General features: G+C 32.1%; 3 protein-coding genes across 7 annotated transcripts; 2 read left to right on the top strand and 1 right to left on the bottom strand.

The window, feature by feature from the left end:
• The first annotated feature begins 661 nt into the window (after positions 1–661).
• On the top strand, positions 662–8196 carry LOC113392119 (polycomb protein Sfmbt). 4 transcript variants are annotated; one of them, XM_064215960.1, is made up of 11 exons: positions 662–805; positions 1092–1327; positions 2035–2252; positions 2459–2689; positions 2982–3154; positions 3571–3709; positions 3828–4303; positions 4479–4674; positions 4810–5008; positions 5754–5980; positions 6293–8196. In XM_064215960.1, exons 2-11 carry the CDS (start codon positions 1213–1215, stop codon positions 6671–6673), a joined length of 2355 nt encoding a protein of 784 aa, XP_064072030.1. In that variant the 5' UTR covers positions 662–805; positions 1092–1212; the 3' UTR covers positions 6674–8196. The 4 variants fall into 4 exon arrangements, with proteins under 4 accessions (XP_064072030.1, XP_064072032.1, XP_064072029.1 ...); XM_064215959.1 differs by lacking the exon at positions 662–805 and adding an exon at positions 816–987; XM_064215962.1 differs by lacking the exon at positions 1092–1327.
• Positions 8190–12046, bottom strand: LOC113392206 (protein fuzzy homolog). 2 transcript variants are annotated; one of them, XM_064215963.1, is made up of 8 exons: positions 11857–12046; positions 11318–11439; positions 10977–11244; positions 10704–10901; positions 10088–10287; positions 9060–9235; positions 8757–8880; positions 8190–8329 (listed from the first exon to the last, which is right to left on the bottom strand). In XM_064215963.1, exons 1-8 carry the CDS (start codon positions 11932–11934, stop codon positions 8272–8274), a joined length of 1224 nt encoding a protein of 407 aa, XP_064072033.1. In that variant the 5' UTR covers positions 11935–12046; the 3' UTR covers positions 8190–8271. The 2 variants fall into 2 exon arrangements, with proteins under 2 accessions (XP_064072033.1, XP_026484290.2); XM_026628505.2 differs by having other exon boundaries at positions 8757–8883; positions 11857–12044.
• A 411-nt stretch (positions 12047–12457) lies between these two features.
• Positions 12458–18166, top strand: LOC113392187 (transmembrane protein 87A). Its single transcript, XM_026628484.2, has 11 exons — positions 12458–12736; positions 12966–13026; positions 13377–13471; positions 13711–13866; positions 14248–14394; positions 14601–14776; positions 14879–14986; positions 15128–15346; positions 16521–16641; positions 17628–17775; positions 17859–18166. The coding sequence occupies exons 1-11, from the start codon at positions 12644–12646 to the stop codon at positions 18077–18079; spliced, it is 1545 nt and encodes a 514-aa protein (XP_026484269.1). The 5' UTR covers positions 12458–12643; the 3' UTR covers positions 18080–18166.
• Positions 18167–18641: the final 475 nt, after the last annotated feature.

Raw genomic sequence — 18641 nt, forward strand, 5'->3', positions numbered from 1 at the left:
TAGAAGAGAGTGGTTACGTTTGGCAAGGATGGTCGGGTTTCGGTCGGCGTTAGGATTACATACGAAGGTCACAATTGACTATAGTGTACTTACACATAATTATGTCCTTCTGATAACAATACAAATGAAGATCTTTACACAGCACGGGAGACTTACATTTATGACAAGTTAGATTATATAATGACAATTTAGTACAGAAACTTATTTTAGGTCAACTTAACAATTAGGGGAAAAAAAAACATGTTTTCGCCCCGTAACATATTTATAGATAACTAACACTAAAAATTGTTTTTATTTTAGTAAATTATTGATGACATTTTTTTTTACTTATTTTAGAAAGTTCGACAAGCAAATATTTAAATGTTATAGCTTATATCAGCCTCTGCAGCCGTTCTAAAGGGAGACTAGCCAACTGCGCAGGTCACATTCAGGTGCACAAATTTATACGTGCACAAACATTTCAAAAAAGCCCGACTCGAACAAAAAATATTTTTCGTAGCACATGAAGCACAGTTAACAAAAAAAATATTTAGCTAAAACAATAATAAAAAAATGGATTCAAGGTAAATCAACTTAAGAGAGCTCTCGGCAACCTTGTTTTTACTATTAGTTGTAGGCTATAGGCACAGAGAAAAATGAAAATGTGTCTTTAGTCCTAAAAGAATATGTACACAGTATAAACAAAGAAACGTCAAAATAACCTCACTTTTCGGGCTTAAGTTTTAAATGTTATGATAAATCATACGGCTTTTCAATATTGTACCTTTAAGAAGTGTTAGATATCTACAATAGAAATACATTTAAGGTATGAAATTAAAATTTTTCGAACGTTTCAAAAGCTGTCATAGTTTTAGTTTTGTTTACTTTTTGTCCTAATACCCACCAGTATCTACTTGCGAAACGGACTTTGATAAAAAAAATTAATACTTACTGGATTAGTTCTATGGTGTTCAATTATTTTAAAATCTTTAGTTATTTAATATTAAGGTGATACTTCTTAGAGTTCTTAGTTTTTATATCAATTTATACGACTTATATATATAGCTTTGCATTTGTCATATCTTCAAATAATAGAAAATTTTATTTTACAGTAATAACAGTAAAGTTATACAATATATATTTATAAAATTTTATTAACTCTACCTGATTAAGTCATGATTATTGAAGTGTTTACAACCGCAGTGTTCTATAATTATTGGAAAGTTTTCAAATATGGCTTTATACAATGCCGGTAACGATGTGTCCTTAAACAATACTAACGACTTGTCAAACGATACTCATATTTATGAAGACTTGTCCATAATTCCATTAGAAAAGGACGGTTTTGGTAAGTTCCTCTCAAGATATGTATAAAGTTTCCTAGGTTATTTTGTATTAAATCAATATTTCGTAATATATTTATAAAGTAGAATAATAAAACGCACATTGTTATAATTTTAAAACAAATACCACACACTAATTGTTATTAAAGCAAAATAAATTTACAATTAAGTGATAAGATTTAGTAACATATTATTCATTCAATGATAAGTTATGATATTGACTTACAGAAAGTGTCACCTTATTAATTTATATAAATTGTTACAATCTATATGGCATGTTGAAAGTTTACTAAATGTGTATTTTTTTGTTATACATTATAGGGCATAATCTTTCTTCTAAAAGCTTCAAAGTATTGAAGATTGCATGGAAACAACAGATAGGCATGACTTTCATTCAATATGCTTCAACATTTAAGACTTAATTTGTGTGACAAAATTTAATGATGAAAATTGTCTTTTTTCATATTAAGCATATGGTATTAAGTTATTTCCTTGTACAGGTTGTGTATATATCTTAAATATTCTACTGATATATTTATTGTTAATTTGAATTTTTATTTCCTACTATAGGCACCACTTATTTACATATGTTATCCACTTAAAGTAGCACATGTTTTGGTATATGTTTTTTTTTATATTTTATCTTTACAAATCACAATATGAAGAAGAAGCTATATGTTTGTGATTTTAATATGTTTAATTTTTCAAATAGCAATATGTGAATTGTGCGGACGTGTTGGTCGTCGAGGTCAATTTTATCCACGGAATAACAAATTTTGTTCACTGAGATGCCATGCAAGTAGTACGAGACGACGTTATTGTAATTGGAGGTTTAAGCTAATGGAAGGAGCTGAGCATATGGCGGGTCTAATTCCCTTAGAACCATTGCCACAATTACAGCATTGGCAGGCTAATTTTAATGATTTACAGGTAATAAAAACTTATATTGCTTTACATTTGACACAATATTAACAAAATATTGCGTTTGAGTAACACTTTTATGTGGTGACAAGTAGAGCTTTAAAATAAACTGAACATACTTATTTAAAGCATATTACTTACAAACAATTACTAATTTCTTAAATATTGGTGGAAAAATAAGTATAAATTTAATTAAAAAGCTTTATTTTTTATAGGCTGGCCCAATTAAGCATTCAGCAGCCTTAGTAGCTAACAGCTATGAATGGAAAGATGAACTGTTTGGCTGTGATTTTCTGGCAGCTCCAGTCAGCTTATTCAAGCATGCTCCTTTACATGAAATGTGGGATAATACATTCGAGGGCATGAAAGTGGAAGTAAAGAATACAGATTGTGAAAATTTTTCTGAAAAATTAAATGATTATTTCTGGGTTGCAACAGTGTTAAAGGTAATTAATGTAATTTAACAAGAAACTTGTGCCAGCCATAACATTTTAATCAGTGTTGGTTTGGAAGAATAATTTAATATAAATTTAAACACTAAACATTATGCATGTATTTTTTTGTAACTAAGTTTAAATTAATTTGAAATGTAAATTATATACTAAGACATTGTTTATTGTTAAATATGTCTAGTAATTATATAAATTTGGGTGTTTTAATTGTGTTCTTAATTTGATCAAAATTGTTTGAAATGAACAAGAGATAACAAATATATCCTATGATATATTTAATTTACAGGTGAAAGGTTATATGGGCCTTTTGCGTTATGAAGGTTTTGGAAGTGATGATTCTAAAGACTTCTGGGTTAACCTTTGCTGTTCTGAAGTACACCCTGTAGGTTGGTGTGCGACCCGTGGTAAACCCCTTATACCGCCACGCAGTATAGAGGATAAATATACTGATTGGAAGAAGTAAGTATATTTTTTGTAAAACAAAATGTTATATAGGCTGGTATAAAAGTAATATATATGACATTTCACTTGTAACACTAATAACCACTTAAGCTAGTTATATTTATTTTTATTATGTAGTGAAAATATTTGCACAATATTAAGCATTATTATAATTGTATTTATATCATTTCACAATTGAACACATCACAGATCATATATTTATTGTTATTATTTTTTATAATATGTAACATGAATTATGTACTTGGAAGTTTAATATATTATATTGAGCTTCATGGTGTTTATAATAAATTTGAACGGCAGTCCAAGCTGCACCTTTTTTACAAAAGATACATAGATACAACTACACCGTTGGTACCTTGTTGGTTGAAGCAAATTAACTTATTATTGAATTTTAAAGTTTTTTTTTATTTTAGATTTCTAGTGAAACAGCTTACTGGTGCACGAACATTGCCAGCAAATTTTTACACAAAGTTAAATGACAGTCTTGTATCAAGGTTTTCAATAGGATCAATAATGGAAGTCGTAGATAAAAATAGAATTTCACAAGTAAAGGTGAGAATATTTAATTGTATAAATTAAAAATATAATTATTGATTTGAGAAATGTTCTATTTAAAATGTACATGTATTGGGATGAACATATTATTAATTTATGTGCTTATTATAAACAGGTAGCAAGCGTTTGTGAAATAATTGGTAAGAGATTACATGTGAAATATTATGACAGCTCACCAGAAGACAATGGTTTCTGGTGTCACGAGGATTCACCTCTTATCCATCCAGTCGGCTGGGCGTTCAGAGTGGGCCATCCACTGGATGCACCTCAGAGTTATTGCCAGAGAGTCGCAGCCGGAAGATACATTCCTAACGATACTACTCCTGAAATGTTTTACAAGTATCCAAGTGATGAACCACCTTTATTTTCGGAAGGAATGAAGCTCGAAGCCATAGATCCTCTCAACCTATCAGCCGTATGCGCCGCAACTGTGATGCAAATTCTGAACGAGGGTTACATGATGATTAGGATAGATTGCTACCCAGCTGACGCTTCTGGTGCTGACTGGTTTTGCTATCACCAAAGGTCACCGTGTATCTTCCCTGTGGGATTCGCCCTTTCGAACAATATACCTCTCGTTCCTCCGGCTGGGTGAGTTAATCAACCACAATGTGTTTTTTGGATGTTTTAAACACTTTAAATCTTCATTTTAAAAGCTTTTTTCCTGTTTGGACAATTTGCGTATTTTGCTGATAAGAACGGTATAAAGCCATCAGCTACTCGTCTATGTATATTATAAATAATAGTATAATCCTGTTTTTGGCAGCACGTCGGCGGAGCAGTTCCGCTGGGAGGAGCACCTGCAAGGCGCGGGTGCGGCGGGGCGGGCGCTGTTCGCGGCGCGCGGACACGTAGTGTCGCACGGGTTCGTGGCCGGCATGCGCCTGGAGTGCGCCGACCTCATGGACCCGCGCCTCGTGTGCGTGGCCACCGTCGCGCGCGTCGTCGCCGATTTGCTCAAGGTACCGCGACTCAACTAACGTGTGACTGCAATCGCTTGCGTTTTATATTCGAACAATTCTAACCTTTTTTGTCAACGTCGCTTATTTGATTGTAGTGCTAGTTGCGAGTAAGTCAATTTCTAAACGATGACGCAGGTGCACTTCGACGGGTGGGGCTCGGAGTACGACCAGTGGCTGTGGGCGCACAGCACGGACGTGTACCCCGTGGGCTGGTGCCGCGCCGTGGGGCACCGCCTGGAGGGCCCGCTGCAGCCGCCGCCGCGCGCCGCGCGCCGCCCGCCCGCGCGCGCCGCCCGCCGCCGCCGCCGGCTCGGTGCGTGTCTCAGCCACAGGGGTGAAGACTAAGATACTACTTTGACATTAATTTATGTTATATCATCGGTCGAGATCTTTTGAATGTTTTGAATGTCGGCATGGTTAGGTTTTAATTAGTCACCGGCCGGGCGGCGCTCGAACTTGACTTGTTTATTTGTGGCTACTAGTCCTTTTCCTGAGAAGTTCAAGTTAAATATGATTGTTTAGTCCGCGTACTATTTAGCTTCTTCCCAAGTGGTACCGTGAAATATTTCATTTGTTTCTATGTAAAATTACACAGATCAGAATTAGTTAGTCTGACAAAACTACCCCGCGGAACGCCTTCAGAAATTGGTGCGCTTAGCTTAACTTGTTCCCAATTTTTAGTGCTTTTTGTCTTTAAGATGATTACTTGTAAATAGCTAATATAGTTAAATCTCAGATTTACTTATTATATTAGTATTAACATGGATAACTTTGCTAAATTATTTTACCGAGATATTAAATAAATAAAATTCTGCCCTTTGTTTGTCTACTAACTTGTATTATGTATATCCGGATCAGAGCAGAGTCGTGGAATCAAATCCAAACATCTTACATAGAAAATGGAGAGGGATTCTGGCCAGAAGAAATTTTAATTTAATAGAGTCTGAAACCAGATTCAAATCATTCTAACATTTCGTTTCGACAAAAGAATAATTGACATGACTAATGAAGTAAAATACAATTCATTTGATTTAATTTATTAAGACCGTCGAAGAGTTTTTAGTTTAATATTTTTTCAGTGACGAAAGTTTCTTCTCAACCTCCCAACACAACCGAAGAGAGTTCTCAAAATTCAGACATAGGAGACACAAAGAGTCTCTCGCCGCCCACAAGTGTGTCCGAAGTATCTGCGGATACGGAACTAAGACCCGAGGAACAGACTTCTTGCGTTAAAATGGAAGTAGACCTGGAGCCTCAGATTGCACCGGTTGAAGAACGACTTGAACACGTTAATCAGGATAAATTGGTTAGAATTTATGTTTTTGTAACTGATATTTTTTGTATAGAAAATTATTTCATTGCCCATTTTTTAATGTTAAATATTTGTATTTAATTATTTGTTTGCAAAAAAAATTAAATTTAAATATTATATTATTCATTTAAATATTAATATTTAAAAAGTTTCAAGCTAATATTATAATTAAGTGAGTTATCTACTAGCTGTGTTGACATACATTTTAATGAACAGCATTGCATTATTAATTACAAAAGTCAAACCGAAATGTCGTTTCTAACAAAGTATTTAGTTATGATAATGATAAGCTTTATCTATTTGCAGAGTACTACTGCTGATGTTTTGCAAGATTGCTCTGAAGATGTAAAACAAGAATCACCAGAGACACCATTGCAGAGTGAAGACGATAAAGTGATACCCAGACTAGTCAATACCAGTGTACCCCTAGACATACTAAATTCAGTTGACCCAGAAAACTGGACGACAGTCGACGTCGCCAAGTTCCTCACAGTCAATGACTGCCAACCATATTGTGTTAACTTCAACCATATAACAGGGTCCATGATGCTCCAACTATCAAAGGATGAAATAATAGAGCTCCTTGAAATGAAAGTAGGACCTTCTTTGAAAATATTTGACCTAATCCAACAATTAAAGTGTAAAATTAAACAGCCTCAGTGTAGATTACTCGGTAGCTTCAAGTAATATTTGCTTTGGGATGAGTTATCCTACATAAAGAGACTTTTTAGGTGATAATAGTTTTAGTTTGAGCAGTTTAAAATCATTACACAATGAAAACTGCTTTGTTAGTGTAGCTAGCAGTGTTGAATGACTATTTTATAAAATAGTATTTGCACATTTAATGATAATCATATTTAAAATATTGAAAATAACTTGTTTATAAAAATATGAACCACATCTTTTAATTTGGCCAAACTTGACGAAAGAAGTTTTTATTCCTGCAAGTGTTAACATAATATTGTAAGTTACGAATCCAGTTGGATAAGCTTTGTGTGGAATTGCGAGCTAGATTTTGCATTTATTTGTATTTTACGTTTTTCCTATATTTATTAATAATGAATCATTATAAACATATGATAACACGCTTTAAGGAAACAACGCGTATGTTATGATAAAAATAGTAACCATTGTTTCATCGAGTTATAAATTAATGCACAATCCATTGAATGGCACTATTGCCTAACTTATTTAAGTCGAAATTTTAATACGAGTCGCTTCATATAAAAAAATAATATGATGTTTTATTCAATCTTTTATAGTTCAACTTTTAAAGGGTACATTTATTATTGGACTTGTTATAATCAGTGTTGGTTTTTATATTAGTATAATGTATGTCGAATTGAGTATCAATTTACAGAAGTATATTTTTTCAATTGAAATAAAGTAAGTTTAACTACTTTTTGTAATAGGAACTGCAGGTTGTTATTAAATATACCAAACTTTTTACAAAGAGACTAAAGAGTAAAGAGGTCAAAAATTTATACCTGAATTAATCTAAGCTTACAATACGACAGACATGATTCAATAATAAAAAACTAGTGTCATTACCAAAACTAAACTATTCGAAAATAAATTAATGTAAATACCTCGCTATTGTATTACTAGGTGTATTGTGATGAAAACTCGAAGATCATCATCAAATCGACTTCATTACTAACTTTAAATTCTATTACATTCTACTTACTACCTATAACAAAAAAAAAATATGAAATTGCTGTTTTAATAAAATAATATTATTGGATAGAAAATCATGGCAATAATATATCCTAATTTGATTATCGTTTTTAAACCTGTAATAATATTTTGACTAATATTATAATGAATTAAATATATATCAATTATTTTTGTTTCATTGATATGTCGATTTTTAAAAGACCAGAATTTTATTCTTATCTTTGGAAGAAAAGATAAACATATTCAAACTAGTCGACTGTGGTTATTTTAATTGGTTAGAAATTCTATTATGTTAGAAAGAAATACAAACATTCCTATTTCTAAAATATTTTGAATGTTTTAGCATCACCATATATAGTGTAATATCACTCGTAATAAATAGACTGAACTCCTAAATATTGTGACTATGAAATTTTAGATGATAATCAAATTGCCTTTGTTTAAGTGACTTATATTAATATGAACATATATCATAGAAATACACGTGTTTTAGTGATGATTGCCCTGGAAATAAATAATGCTGATATAGTTAATGTTTGTTTTATTATTTATATATATAAAATACAAAATATTGGACGGATTATTTATTTCGGAAATAATTACGTTAATCACCAGAAAATATCTTTATTTGTCGATAAATCTTGAAGTATTTGATTCGTTAATAACCTGTGGACAATATAAATTATTTATGAAAAATTAATCCGAACAAAATAGGGTGAATCTTTACGTTAAATCTTAAAAAGCTAACGATTTACATTTACATGAACATTAGAATGAGGTGGCGCATATGCTCGCCTATCTACCATAAAATAAATAAAAAAAGATCCGTGAGTACAAAAATTTTCTGTAAGGTCAAAGTTACGCAATGAGTTTTGTTTAGTACTATGATAAAGGTAGCTGAGACAAAAATTGCACATAACATAATTATCTACAGAACTTGTCCTTAAGACTCTTTCTCCTAAGATTCACACTATGAGACATGACATTTACCAAGGTTCTCTGGATATATTCCTTCACCTGTCACCCTCTCGTCGCTCGGTCCCTGTGACCGAGTTTGCTCACTATAACTATTTAACAATATAATTGTATTTACCTCATTGTATGATTAGGAACTGTGGGGGCGTATAAAGCGCAGCACAAAAGATTTCCTGATCTTTGCGCATGACATTTGTGATATTCGGAACACCAGTACATTTCACTTACAGCCCCATCAATAACTTCTGTAAAATTATAAGATTTATAAATATATATATATAGAATATGTGAATAATATAATTTGTGAGTAATCGGAGTACGTTTGACTGTTAGGCTGTGGATACACAATGCGAAGTTTTCTCCGCGTGACGTGACCGTTAATGTAAGAGGATTTAATTTACTATACAACATTAAAATTAACCTCTGTCGTCTCGTTCCAATTTGAACTCAGGTGCTAAATCTCTTGCTGTCGTTACATAGAATGTTCTCAAAATATCTATACGATGGACCCCTGACATTCCTCGGCTCTTTTGATTCGAGCCATGCAAATGGCGGGAGAATACACATCTTCGTTTGTTTATATTCACTACCATAATCCTGAAAAAAAAAAAAAACTGAAAATGAAATTATAGAAATGTATGTTAGTTAATATTAAATAGTGGCATGCACGCGAATAGATTCTTTAGGAATTTCGAAATCTATGGCAAAGTTATTATATAATATTATTTATTAAAACATAGAACAACTTATGTTGCAGAAGTTTCGTACGTTTTTTTATTTGTCTTTTTTTATGCAGCTGCTTAGATAACCGGTCAGTAACTTTTTTCCGCTCACTAAATTAATTCTCTGTTAAATCGTAACAATTTAGTTAATCTTCAAAACCAAGAATCTTCTTTTATTATTGCACATCTACGTCTGGAGTTCTTCAAAATGAGACCATAACTGATTTTTTATGTGCAGCTATCGTCCTATAATCACTGGGACAAAAATGAGCTTACGCTATTAATATGTAAGATATTAGACGTGGCCGCGACTTCGTGCGCTTTAGAATTTAAGAAAAATGTTATTGTTCAGTTCGCAGATTTTACTATAACTTATTAATTCTGTATTAGACAGCTTTTGTCATATTAAGTCGTTGGTAGGAGGAACCCGACGTGACGGCGGTACTGGACATGGACAGTATTTGGACATTGTAGCTTGAATTTATTATAAAAGTAGCCTAAGTTACTCCTTATTACATCAGCTATCTGTCAGTGAAAGTCTTGTTGCTAGCTTAAAAGGATGCATACCGCGAGGTTTCGGATTGTAGACATAGGAAAAATTCATTCAGCCACATAAGGGTATGAAAATTGCATTAGTGTGCGACGCAAATAAATTAAATTTTTTTTTTTTTTTATTTCAGTCAGATTTTAGTAAAATAGTAATAGAATTAAATATATAATACCTTACCCTATAAACACAGGGTCAAATGTGATGCTCAATGGAAAATTTCTAGGATGTATAAGTTTTGCTTCTTTTATAATATGCGCATAGCTTTCCCAGCATTGCAGGACTATTTCATCTATTTGAGACAGTGGTGGAGTTACTCCACAGATCACCAAAACATAAACATCTGCTAGAAGTTTGCAAGTTACTGCTCTAAATGCCACCTAAAAACCAAAATTTATTGGTAGATATAAATTATTTAATTATGCTTCAGTGTCCATTACTCCACTTTACAAATCTATTATGCAGAATTATCATATGTTATTGTTCTTTCAATGTTTGGTAAAAGTGTAAACAAGGATTTTCTTTGTTGCATCTGTAAGCTATCTTTTTATAGTTATATAGTTTAGGTTGGACCTGGCAGGTGGCACTTCAATCAGGATATTATGAAAAATGATTATGTCTCCTGTCCCTGTATATGAATACAACAATACTTATAGTATAATATTTGCTATTTGGCAGAAAAATTGATGAATGGTCGGCTAGTACAAAGCTCTCCTATCAAGTCATACCAACAGTACCAAATAATTTTATTATTGGGACATTATTTTAGTAAAGAAATATTAACTTTTAAACTTACATTTGGACTCATTTGAGGCAAGTAAACAAGAGAATCCCTTAAAGGGACTCCATCTTGAGCAGCTGCAAGCAACAGAAGTAATCTTGCTTCTCTTACATCCAATTCATAAAAATCTGAACTTGTTGCCACCAAGTGTCCATGTATACTTAGACATGCCCAACGACCTGTTACAGTTTGTGCATAGTTATCTAATACTTGCTGTAAATTATGAATAAAACGAAGTAAAAATGTTATTATTCATCTACTACAAATTTGATAGAAAATAAATCATACTTGCAACTGTTGTGCCTGAGGACAAAGCATACTCTGAATGGAATCTAGAACAATTGTTGACCGAGGCACTGTATTAGGATCCAATGTTTCCAAGAGATAATCTATTATTGGATAGCATTGTCTTAAATCTCTCTTTATTTGATCAATGTTTTTCAAATTCTCTAAATCTTTTTTGCCAATAAAAAAGACCATTGCATCATGAATACATGACAGCAGCAGTTCCAGATCATACTCGAGTCCACCAGTAGCGATTCCAATTAATGTGACACTGAAGATCAAGTAAATTGGTTAAAAATAAAGTTATTGTACATGTTTATAATCTTATTACAATTGTATCCTACCTTTTACAGAATTCTTTCCAAAGTATTGTACCATTTTCAACCTGAGTGTTAATCAGGGACAAGTTATGACACTTAGTAAACATGTTAATTCCATGAAGAGATGCAATAGTTGAAAATTGAATCTTGTTTAAAAAGGAAAAAAATAATACACAATTAAGTTGGCACATTATGTACAAAGATAAATACACTGTGAATGTGAACCGAAAACAAAGGTTGTGGGTTCAAACCAAAGCAAGCAACACTGAATTTTCATTAGCTTCATTTGTGTCTATAATTCTTCTTATGCTTGGTGGAGAAACACAACATTGTGAGGAATCCTGCATTAGATACAAATCGAATAATCCACATTAGAGCGGACCTCCTGAATGGAGAGGAGATCATAACCCAGCTTTAGGACGTTTACAGGCAATTGTTTACTTTTTTTTAAATATATTATATTTATTTAAATACAAAATCATTATTGTACCAAGATATTTTATATGTATACGTGTGAATTGTACTTAATTTTGCTTTGATACTGCTGTAAGTAAAAGACTTACATTATCATTATTGCCGCGTTTCCTTGAAAATATAGGTACACCGCTTTCGGATGCTACCGCTATTGCTATTACGGACATTATAATTAAAAATTTGTTAAATCACAATACGCAAAATAACTGCACTGTATAAATAAATTTATTTACAAGGACACTAAAACTTTTTGTGATGTCTACATAAATGAGATATTAGACTAGACTTTAGAGTCTTGAATATAAATCTTGAATTAAATCCACACAAATAATAATATAAATTGTAACAAACAATCTTTATTTATGTTTTGCTTTTAAAATAAAAAAAAAAAACAACTTATAAGTTGTCAATTTGTTTAGTTTATGTTTACATTATTTCCTCTTGGAAAAGATAAAGGTATTCCGTTAGACAGCCCATACCACAGATTGTTGAGATATTTATTATAATACATACGTTTTATGTCATATTCAGAGTCTGATTTTGGATTATAATAGTAAACTAATGGTAATTTTTTAACTATTCTTTTTTTTTGTTTATAATCTATGGTTTCGCTAAACGCTATCTGAGTAATGACTATTATAACTTCATCTGTGGATGTCGCATTTTAAGTTTGACGTACTACGTTTTTGAGACTGCTGACTGCACTTGACTTTGACGTATAACTAGTTATAGTGTTATATGTGAGAATGCCCTCTTGTATAAAAAAGCTTTTTAAAAATACTTTTGCGCGTAGGTAATAAATAAGAATAATGTATTGGACAAATACACAAATTGTTAAATAATTTGCTGCTATTGCGTTTGAATAGTCTAGTTAAGATGTTACGGAACGTAGTTTTATTTATATTACCAATTGTAAACATTGTGCTTGGATTTTCCGATGTAGGAAAGTGGGATTTACCTCTAAATGGGGTAAGAAAATACTTTTATGTTGTAAAAAATACGTTACCTACTTTCGCTATCAGTAAACAAAAACTGTTGCGGTAATATATACGTGACTCATTGTCATGGCAAGTATGATACGCCGACCAACTATTACACTGATAAAATATTAGATCATGGTCTTACAAGACAAATTTTATTATTATTTTATAATACTACCAGTGATTTATATTTATTAGATACTATTTTTCTTTTACAGGAAAGTTGCAATTTCACATTAGCCAAGTCACTTTTCAAAGATTCACAACTTATAATCGCATGTAAGAACTTATTTTATTATTTTAGAGATAAACACCAATCTAAATCCAAAATTTAAAAGCAAATAATTCAATTTAAATGTTCACATTTTAAAACCCATATGAGTGACCCATATGATGATAAACAACTGAAATCTTATTCAAGTTCAACTTCGTAATAATTACTCATTTTATTAAAAAAAAAGAGATAAGATGACATGAGATATTTATATATTTATCTTAGTCTAACATACCGCAATCAATGTGTTTTTGAAAATTATATTAAATGTATTCTATCTCATTTGACAGAATGAGGAATTGTTCTCCTGGTAATGCCACATGTATCATAAACATAATTCTTAATATTGTTTCAGTGCATTGTGATGTAAAGGAACCAACAAATATCACAATTATGTACTCATGGATGAAAACTAATTGCTCACCAGATTACTTCCATTATTTTGAAAAGGTTTTTCAGGCATTTTCTTTCATAGTTTTAAGTTAAGACATAAAACAATTTAAAGTAGCAAATGAGTATAAATCTCACTTTTTATATAATATATTCAATTAAAATAATCCGGCTTTGTTAAATTTTTAAGAAATCAACTAATTAGCTAATTATCATATTAAACTCTTTCTATGTACATTCTAAAAGAAGAATATAATAAACAAAAATTAAATTGTCATTTATAATTTATTTAATTTCAGAGGATAGTTGACTGCACAAATTATGAAGAAAAACCAATAGATGAAAATAATAACACAAAATTATTACCCACAATTCTATGTAATGGCCAAAATGTTATTTATCTACACAATACTAAAAAGTCTAATGATAAGAATGATGTGAATGTTATACAACCTGTGAGTATATTGTTATTTTTTATATCAGGTAGTATTAGTAAAGTGGGAGAGGAATGATACACAAAATCTCTTTTATTATTAGCCAGCTCTTCTTATTGTTAGTTTTTTATATTTCGATGAAGTTGCTATGGTTGTTGGTTATAATTTGACCAAACAGTCTCTATTCGCGATTGTTACTGCAAATAACTAAAGTATAATAAATATTTGCTTAAACTGGTATATGTATCTTAACAAATTGTTGTGTTTAGACAACTGTTGAAAAAATGTGAAAATACTTTGTTAAAGTTCCTTATATCTTAAAGTACATAGGCTTACTTATAATGAACAGCTAATTTGATCATAAATTTTTTTTATCGAAAATATGATTTTATGATTTTACAGAGAGCACCCTTCCACACAGTTGAATGGGAAGGGATTTATGCACTATGGATGTCAGTTCGTAGTAATAAAAAGTTCCAAGTGTCAATGCACATTGAAATGGGTTCTCCATCGGGATATATGTCGGCAGCTATTTGGCCTCTTTTGCCAGTAAGTGAAAAATGACATTTTAACATTTTTTTATAAATAATTTGTCAAATTTGGGTTTTATTTGTTGATATATTTACTAATATATAAATATTGATTACTACAAGAAATGGAAGTTGTGTTAATATAAGATTTGATTTTAATTTTTATATGGCTTATTGCAATAGTCAATGATAATAATTCTTACCTACCTCTCATGATATCTATAGTTCTTCGGCGTGATGTGTGGAGTGTACACGGTGCTTTGTGCATGTTGGCTGGCAGTATGCGCGCTGCAGTGGCGAGACTTGCTGCGCATTCAGTACTGGATCGGAGGCGTGGCACTACTTGGCATGGTCGAGAGTGCCACATACTATGGGGTCTATTCCTCCATCAACAGGACAGGGTGCGTTCTTTCTCCCCTTTAGCTTTCATGTAGCGAGCAAGTGACCACAACAATTCGGAATATACTTTTGTATAATTGTTGATTTGTATTAAATATTTATAGGTACTTTAATGCTGAAGCGTACATGTTCGCCGAGTGGATGTCCGTAGCGAAAAGGGCGCTTGCGAGAATGTTAGTCATCATTGTATCATTGGGTTTTGGGATTGTCAAGTAAGTATCAGTTTTTTTCTTTATTTCCGCTGCAATTTCATGTTCTGTTTATTGTTTCTGTCATCAACTGGCGGGTGAAATTTTCGAATGTACCCGTCAACCCGATCCCACGCGTTCAGTCGTACAGAGTGTGTGTCGCAGGCCACGCCTGGGCCCGGCGCTGCAGCGTGTGGTGGGAGCGGGCGCACTGTGGGGGGTGCTGGCCGGCATCGAGGCTTGGCTGCGGCTGCACCACAAGGCTGAGGACTCTAACCGCGATCTGCTGCTGTCGGAGGCACCGCTGTCGCTGGTAGACAGTGCCATCTGCTGGTGGGTCTTCGTGTCGCTTGCGCACACCATGCGCACGCTGCAGCTTAGAAGGTTAGTGCACTCCGTACTTTACAAGGTCATGGATGTTTGGAAACTCTATAATGACCTAATTCATAAATACTTCCAATACGCCAGGACTATCTCTTTAGAAATGATGACATGAATCATCTGTCAATTTATAATTATATATATTAACTATTTTGTATCGGCACTGTAAACAATAATTAAAAAACGGTCATAATGTGTGTAGAATTGGATGGTTCCCGTTGGCATTTGTATCCATATTGAGATATGATAGTAGCTCATAAACAGTATTGAAGTAATACATTGTGAGTACATATTTCTGTGTGAAAACATAATATTTACGAACAACCTCAAACTGAATTAGAGATGGATGGATAAAGCTATGAATTATTTTGCTCTTAGGGAGGCCTTACGAGTAATACGAAGGTGTAACTTTAATACTTATCATATATAATAATAGTGTTAAGAGGTGGATATACGTCGTTACTCGATTGGGCGATACCCACAAGTACGCCAAGCTTGTTACTCACAACATTTAAATTTCGCATTGTTGTGTTGTGCCCTGTAATAAAAAAGTAATGTTTTACAGGGCCGTGCAGTACAAGTACTCGTTCGATTTATTAATCGAGTAACGCTCGTGTAATAAATCTGTGTTAGAGTTGTAACCCTATTTGCACATATTGATTACCATAAAAAAAAAGTAAAAAATATTTAAAAAGATATTCTGAATAATGAGCCGTTCCTATAATATTGTGTTACTTAATATTACAATGTAAAATAAATCTTGGTAGATATTCAGAGGGTTCTTTGTATACTTTTCTACTACTTTAATTTTTATTAGGAAAGAATCAAATAAAACCATCTTGCCATGTATATCCACGCCTTAAGGTTCTAAACTTTATAAGTATTCTATTTTTAAAACATAAAAAGGATGAGCAAGTAGGAGGTATAAATAAACGGAATTAAATAAGTATAAAAGATTGATTTTAAAATACATAATTAATCAATACCCTAATTTTATTTTTTCATATAATTGTAGGCAAACGAGCAGGAGACTCAGTGATTTAAAGTGCTCACCACTGCCCATGGACCTTGGCTTGCTTTATCATAAACGTACTAAGTGCTAGAAAAAATAGAAATGTTTTGTATTCGTTGATAACATTTATTTTTATTTAAACATGTCGAATAAAACTTTTTTCAGGAACACAATCAAGCTCTCTCTGTACAGACACTTCACGAACACTTTAATATTCGCCGTCATCGCCTCAGTCATATTTATGCTCTACTCTCTCAAGTCGTACCGAATAATATTTTGTATTTTAGTAAGTATAACACAGTCATATATATTACTGCAAATTAATATTTAAAAACATACCGTTTTTAACGTTTAAAATAAAACGTAACCGTTTTACGGTTCCCGTATGCACTTCTTATTGGTTTAATTTTGAAACACTACACGTTTATACCGCATCTCTTAAATCTTCTCAAGTCTGATGTCATTTGCTTACACGCAACTTTTCCCAACAATTCTTCAATTACAGATGGCAAGATTGTAGAGATTGATGTAATGACCGTACTTAATACTAATATTTTATCAGCCTAATTTATACTTGACATCTAATGATTTTCTGGAAACAGATGAAAAGAAAAGTGTTCAACATTAATATAAGGCATTTTTAACCGCTGATAGTATGTACTAAAACATTAATAGTTTAGACTGAAAATATTAGACACTTACTCTAGATACAGTACTTACTTGGATGACATACAACATTCATAAAATCTAAATTAATATTCATTAGTAGGGGATCCTTTCACAGTTTACTGTATAAATACTTCAACTAGCGAATGATTTGCGACAAGAATACTAATGAAAGTATTATTTTACTTTCGAAAAATATTAATAAAATAAATAATTATATACAAATGAATATAAAATATACCTGAAATTTGATATCCGTCATAAAGAAAGGCTACAAAGTATTATTACTTTTATTTAATTTATGTAATCATTATTATTCGTTCCTTTATGTTAGCATATGTACTTGTTATTAAATTTAATTTAATAATAAGAATGTAACCTGATCTTATTATCCTGGGACTTAATATCAATGGCAAATTTCATCCGAAACCGTTCTGTTCGAACGTGTTTGTAGAACAAACATCCAATCATACAGACTTTCACATATGTATTATGATAGAATAGATTATTTGAATTTAGAACTATATTAGTTAATATAGAGAACATAAAAAATTATCTTCTCTATTTTAACTTTAAGAAATTTTGATTAATATGATAATTTTTCAGGAATGGAAAGAAGTGTGGATGGATGAAGCATACTGGCACATTTTATTCGCCGGTGTCCTGACAGTTATTATGGTGTTATGGCGACCCACTAACAACAACCAGAGATACGCCTTCACGCCGTTGTTAGACAATGCCGAGGATGATGACGGTAGTTAATTCTTAGTTTAAAACACATTACTTATTTGTGAAACTTTTTGTAATATTAATTATATGAAACATTTTATTCAACAGAAGAAGAAGAACAGTTTGTGAATGACGCGTACGGAGTCAAAATGCGAGCGACAAATATAAATGAGACGCCCGACTCGCCTCGTGACCCCGAACCCAATACCACGTCTTTGGACTCAGACCTTCGCTGGGTAGAAGAAAACATACCTACCAGCACACTTCCTTTACTAGATTCAGATGAGGAAATTATCAATACGAAATTTGAAGTTTCCAAGATGCAGTAAATAAATAGTATTGTTTATAAAATGTCACTGTGATTTATGTGTTTTTTATTTAATAAAAGTATTGTTTCGTACGCTTAGTTATGTGAATTGGATTTTATTAGTAAGAAATTATTTAGAAACATTACTTAAGTTAGTTCCCTTGCTATTATATTTTTCTAATTTACAAAAGACAAGTCGGTTTTTGAAGTACTGAATACACGCTTAACTGACACAAAAGTAACTAGAGAAATTGTACAATCTGTTTTTTTTTCAAACGGTCTCGACTCGTTACGATTTTGTTCTGATTTATCGGTATCGTTCGGTAAAAAAAAAGACTTCAAAAATCGAATGATGAGTAGTAGATTAGTTTTCCTATACAGTAACCTATGAATATTTTCCGCTGTTCTTCGCAGCTTCGGATTTGGGTATCCAAACATACGTCCAAACTTTGTGTCAAATTCATTATTTTCATTACGTCGATGAATAACATTAATAATTATCAATTTCAATAGCCTTAATGCACACAGAAATAATGCCCATTGTAACGCCATAAGCCATTGACTACACAACAATTACATTTCAG

This window comes from Vanessa tameamea, chromosome 10 (assembly GCF_037043105.1).
Source record: "Vanessa tameamea isolate UH-Manoa-2023 chromosome 10, ilVanTame1 primary haplotype, whole genome shotgun sequence".
NCBI lineage: Eukaryota > Metazoa > Arthropoda > Insecta > Lepidoptera > Nymphalidae > Vanessa > Vanessa tameamea.

Coding starts and splice junctions, on each gene's coding strand:
- LOC113392119 (XM_064215960.1), top strand. CDS start 1,213: ATGGCTTTATACAATGCCGGTAACGATGTGTCCTTAAACAATACTAAC. Junction 1,328..2,034: donor ATTAGAAAAGGACGGTTTTG/GTAAGTTCCTCT, acceptor TTTTTCAAATAG/CAATATGTGAATTGTGCGGA. Junction 2,690..2,981: donor GGGTTGCAACAGTGTTAAAG/GTAATTAATGTA, acceptor TTTAATTTACAG/GTGAAAGGTTATATGGGCCT.
- LOC113392187 (XM_026628484.2), top strand. CDS start 12,644: ATGTTACGGAACGTAGTTTTATTTATATTACCAATTGTAAACATTGTG. Junction 13,472..13,710: donor ACTTCCATTATTTTGAAAAG/GTTTTTCAGGCA, acceptor ATTTAATTTCAG/AGGATAGTTGACTGCACAAA. Junction 14,395..14,600: donor CTATTTGGCCTCTTTTGCCA/GTAAGTGAAAAA, acceptor TGATATCTATAG/TTCTTCGGCGTGATGTGTGG.
- LOC113392206 (XM_026628505.2), bottom strand. CDS start 11,934: ATGTCCGTAATAGCAATAGCGGTAGCATCCGAAAGCGGTGTACCTATA. Junction 9,236..10,087: donor TTTGACCCTGTGTTTATAGG/GTAAGGTATTAT, acceptor TTTTTTTTTCAG/GATTATGGTAGTGAATATAA. Junction 8,884..9,059: donor ATTGGAACGAGACGACAGAG/GTTAATTTTAAT, acceptor ATAATTTTACAG/AAGTTATTGATGGGGCTGTA.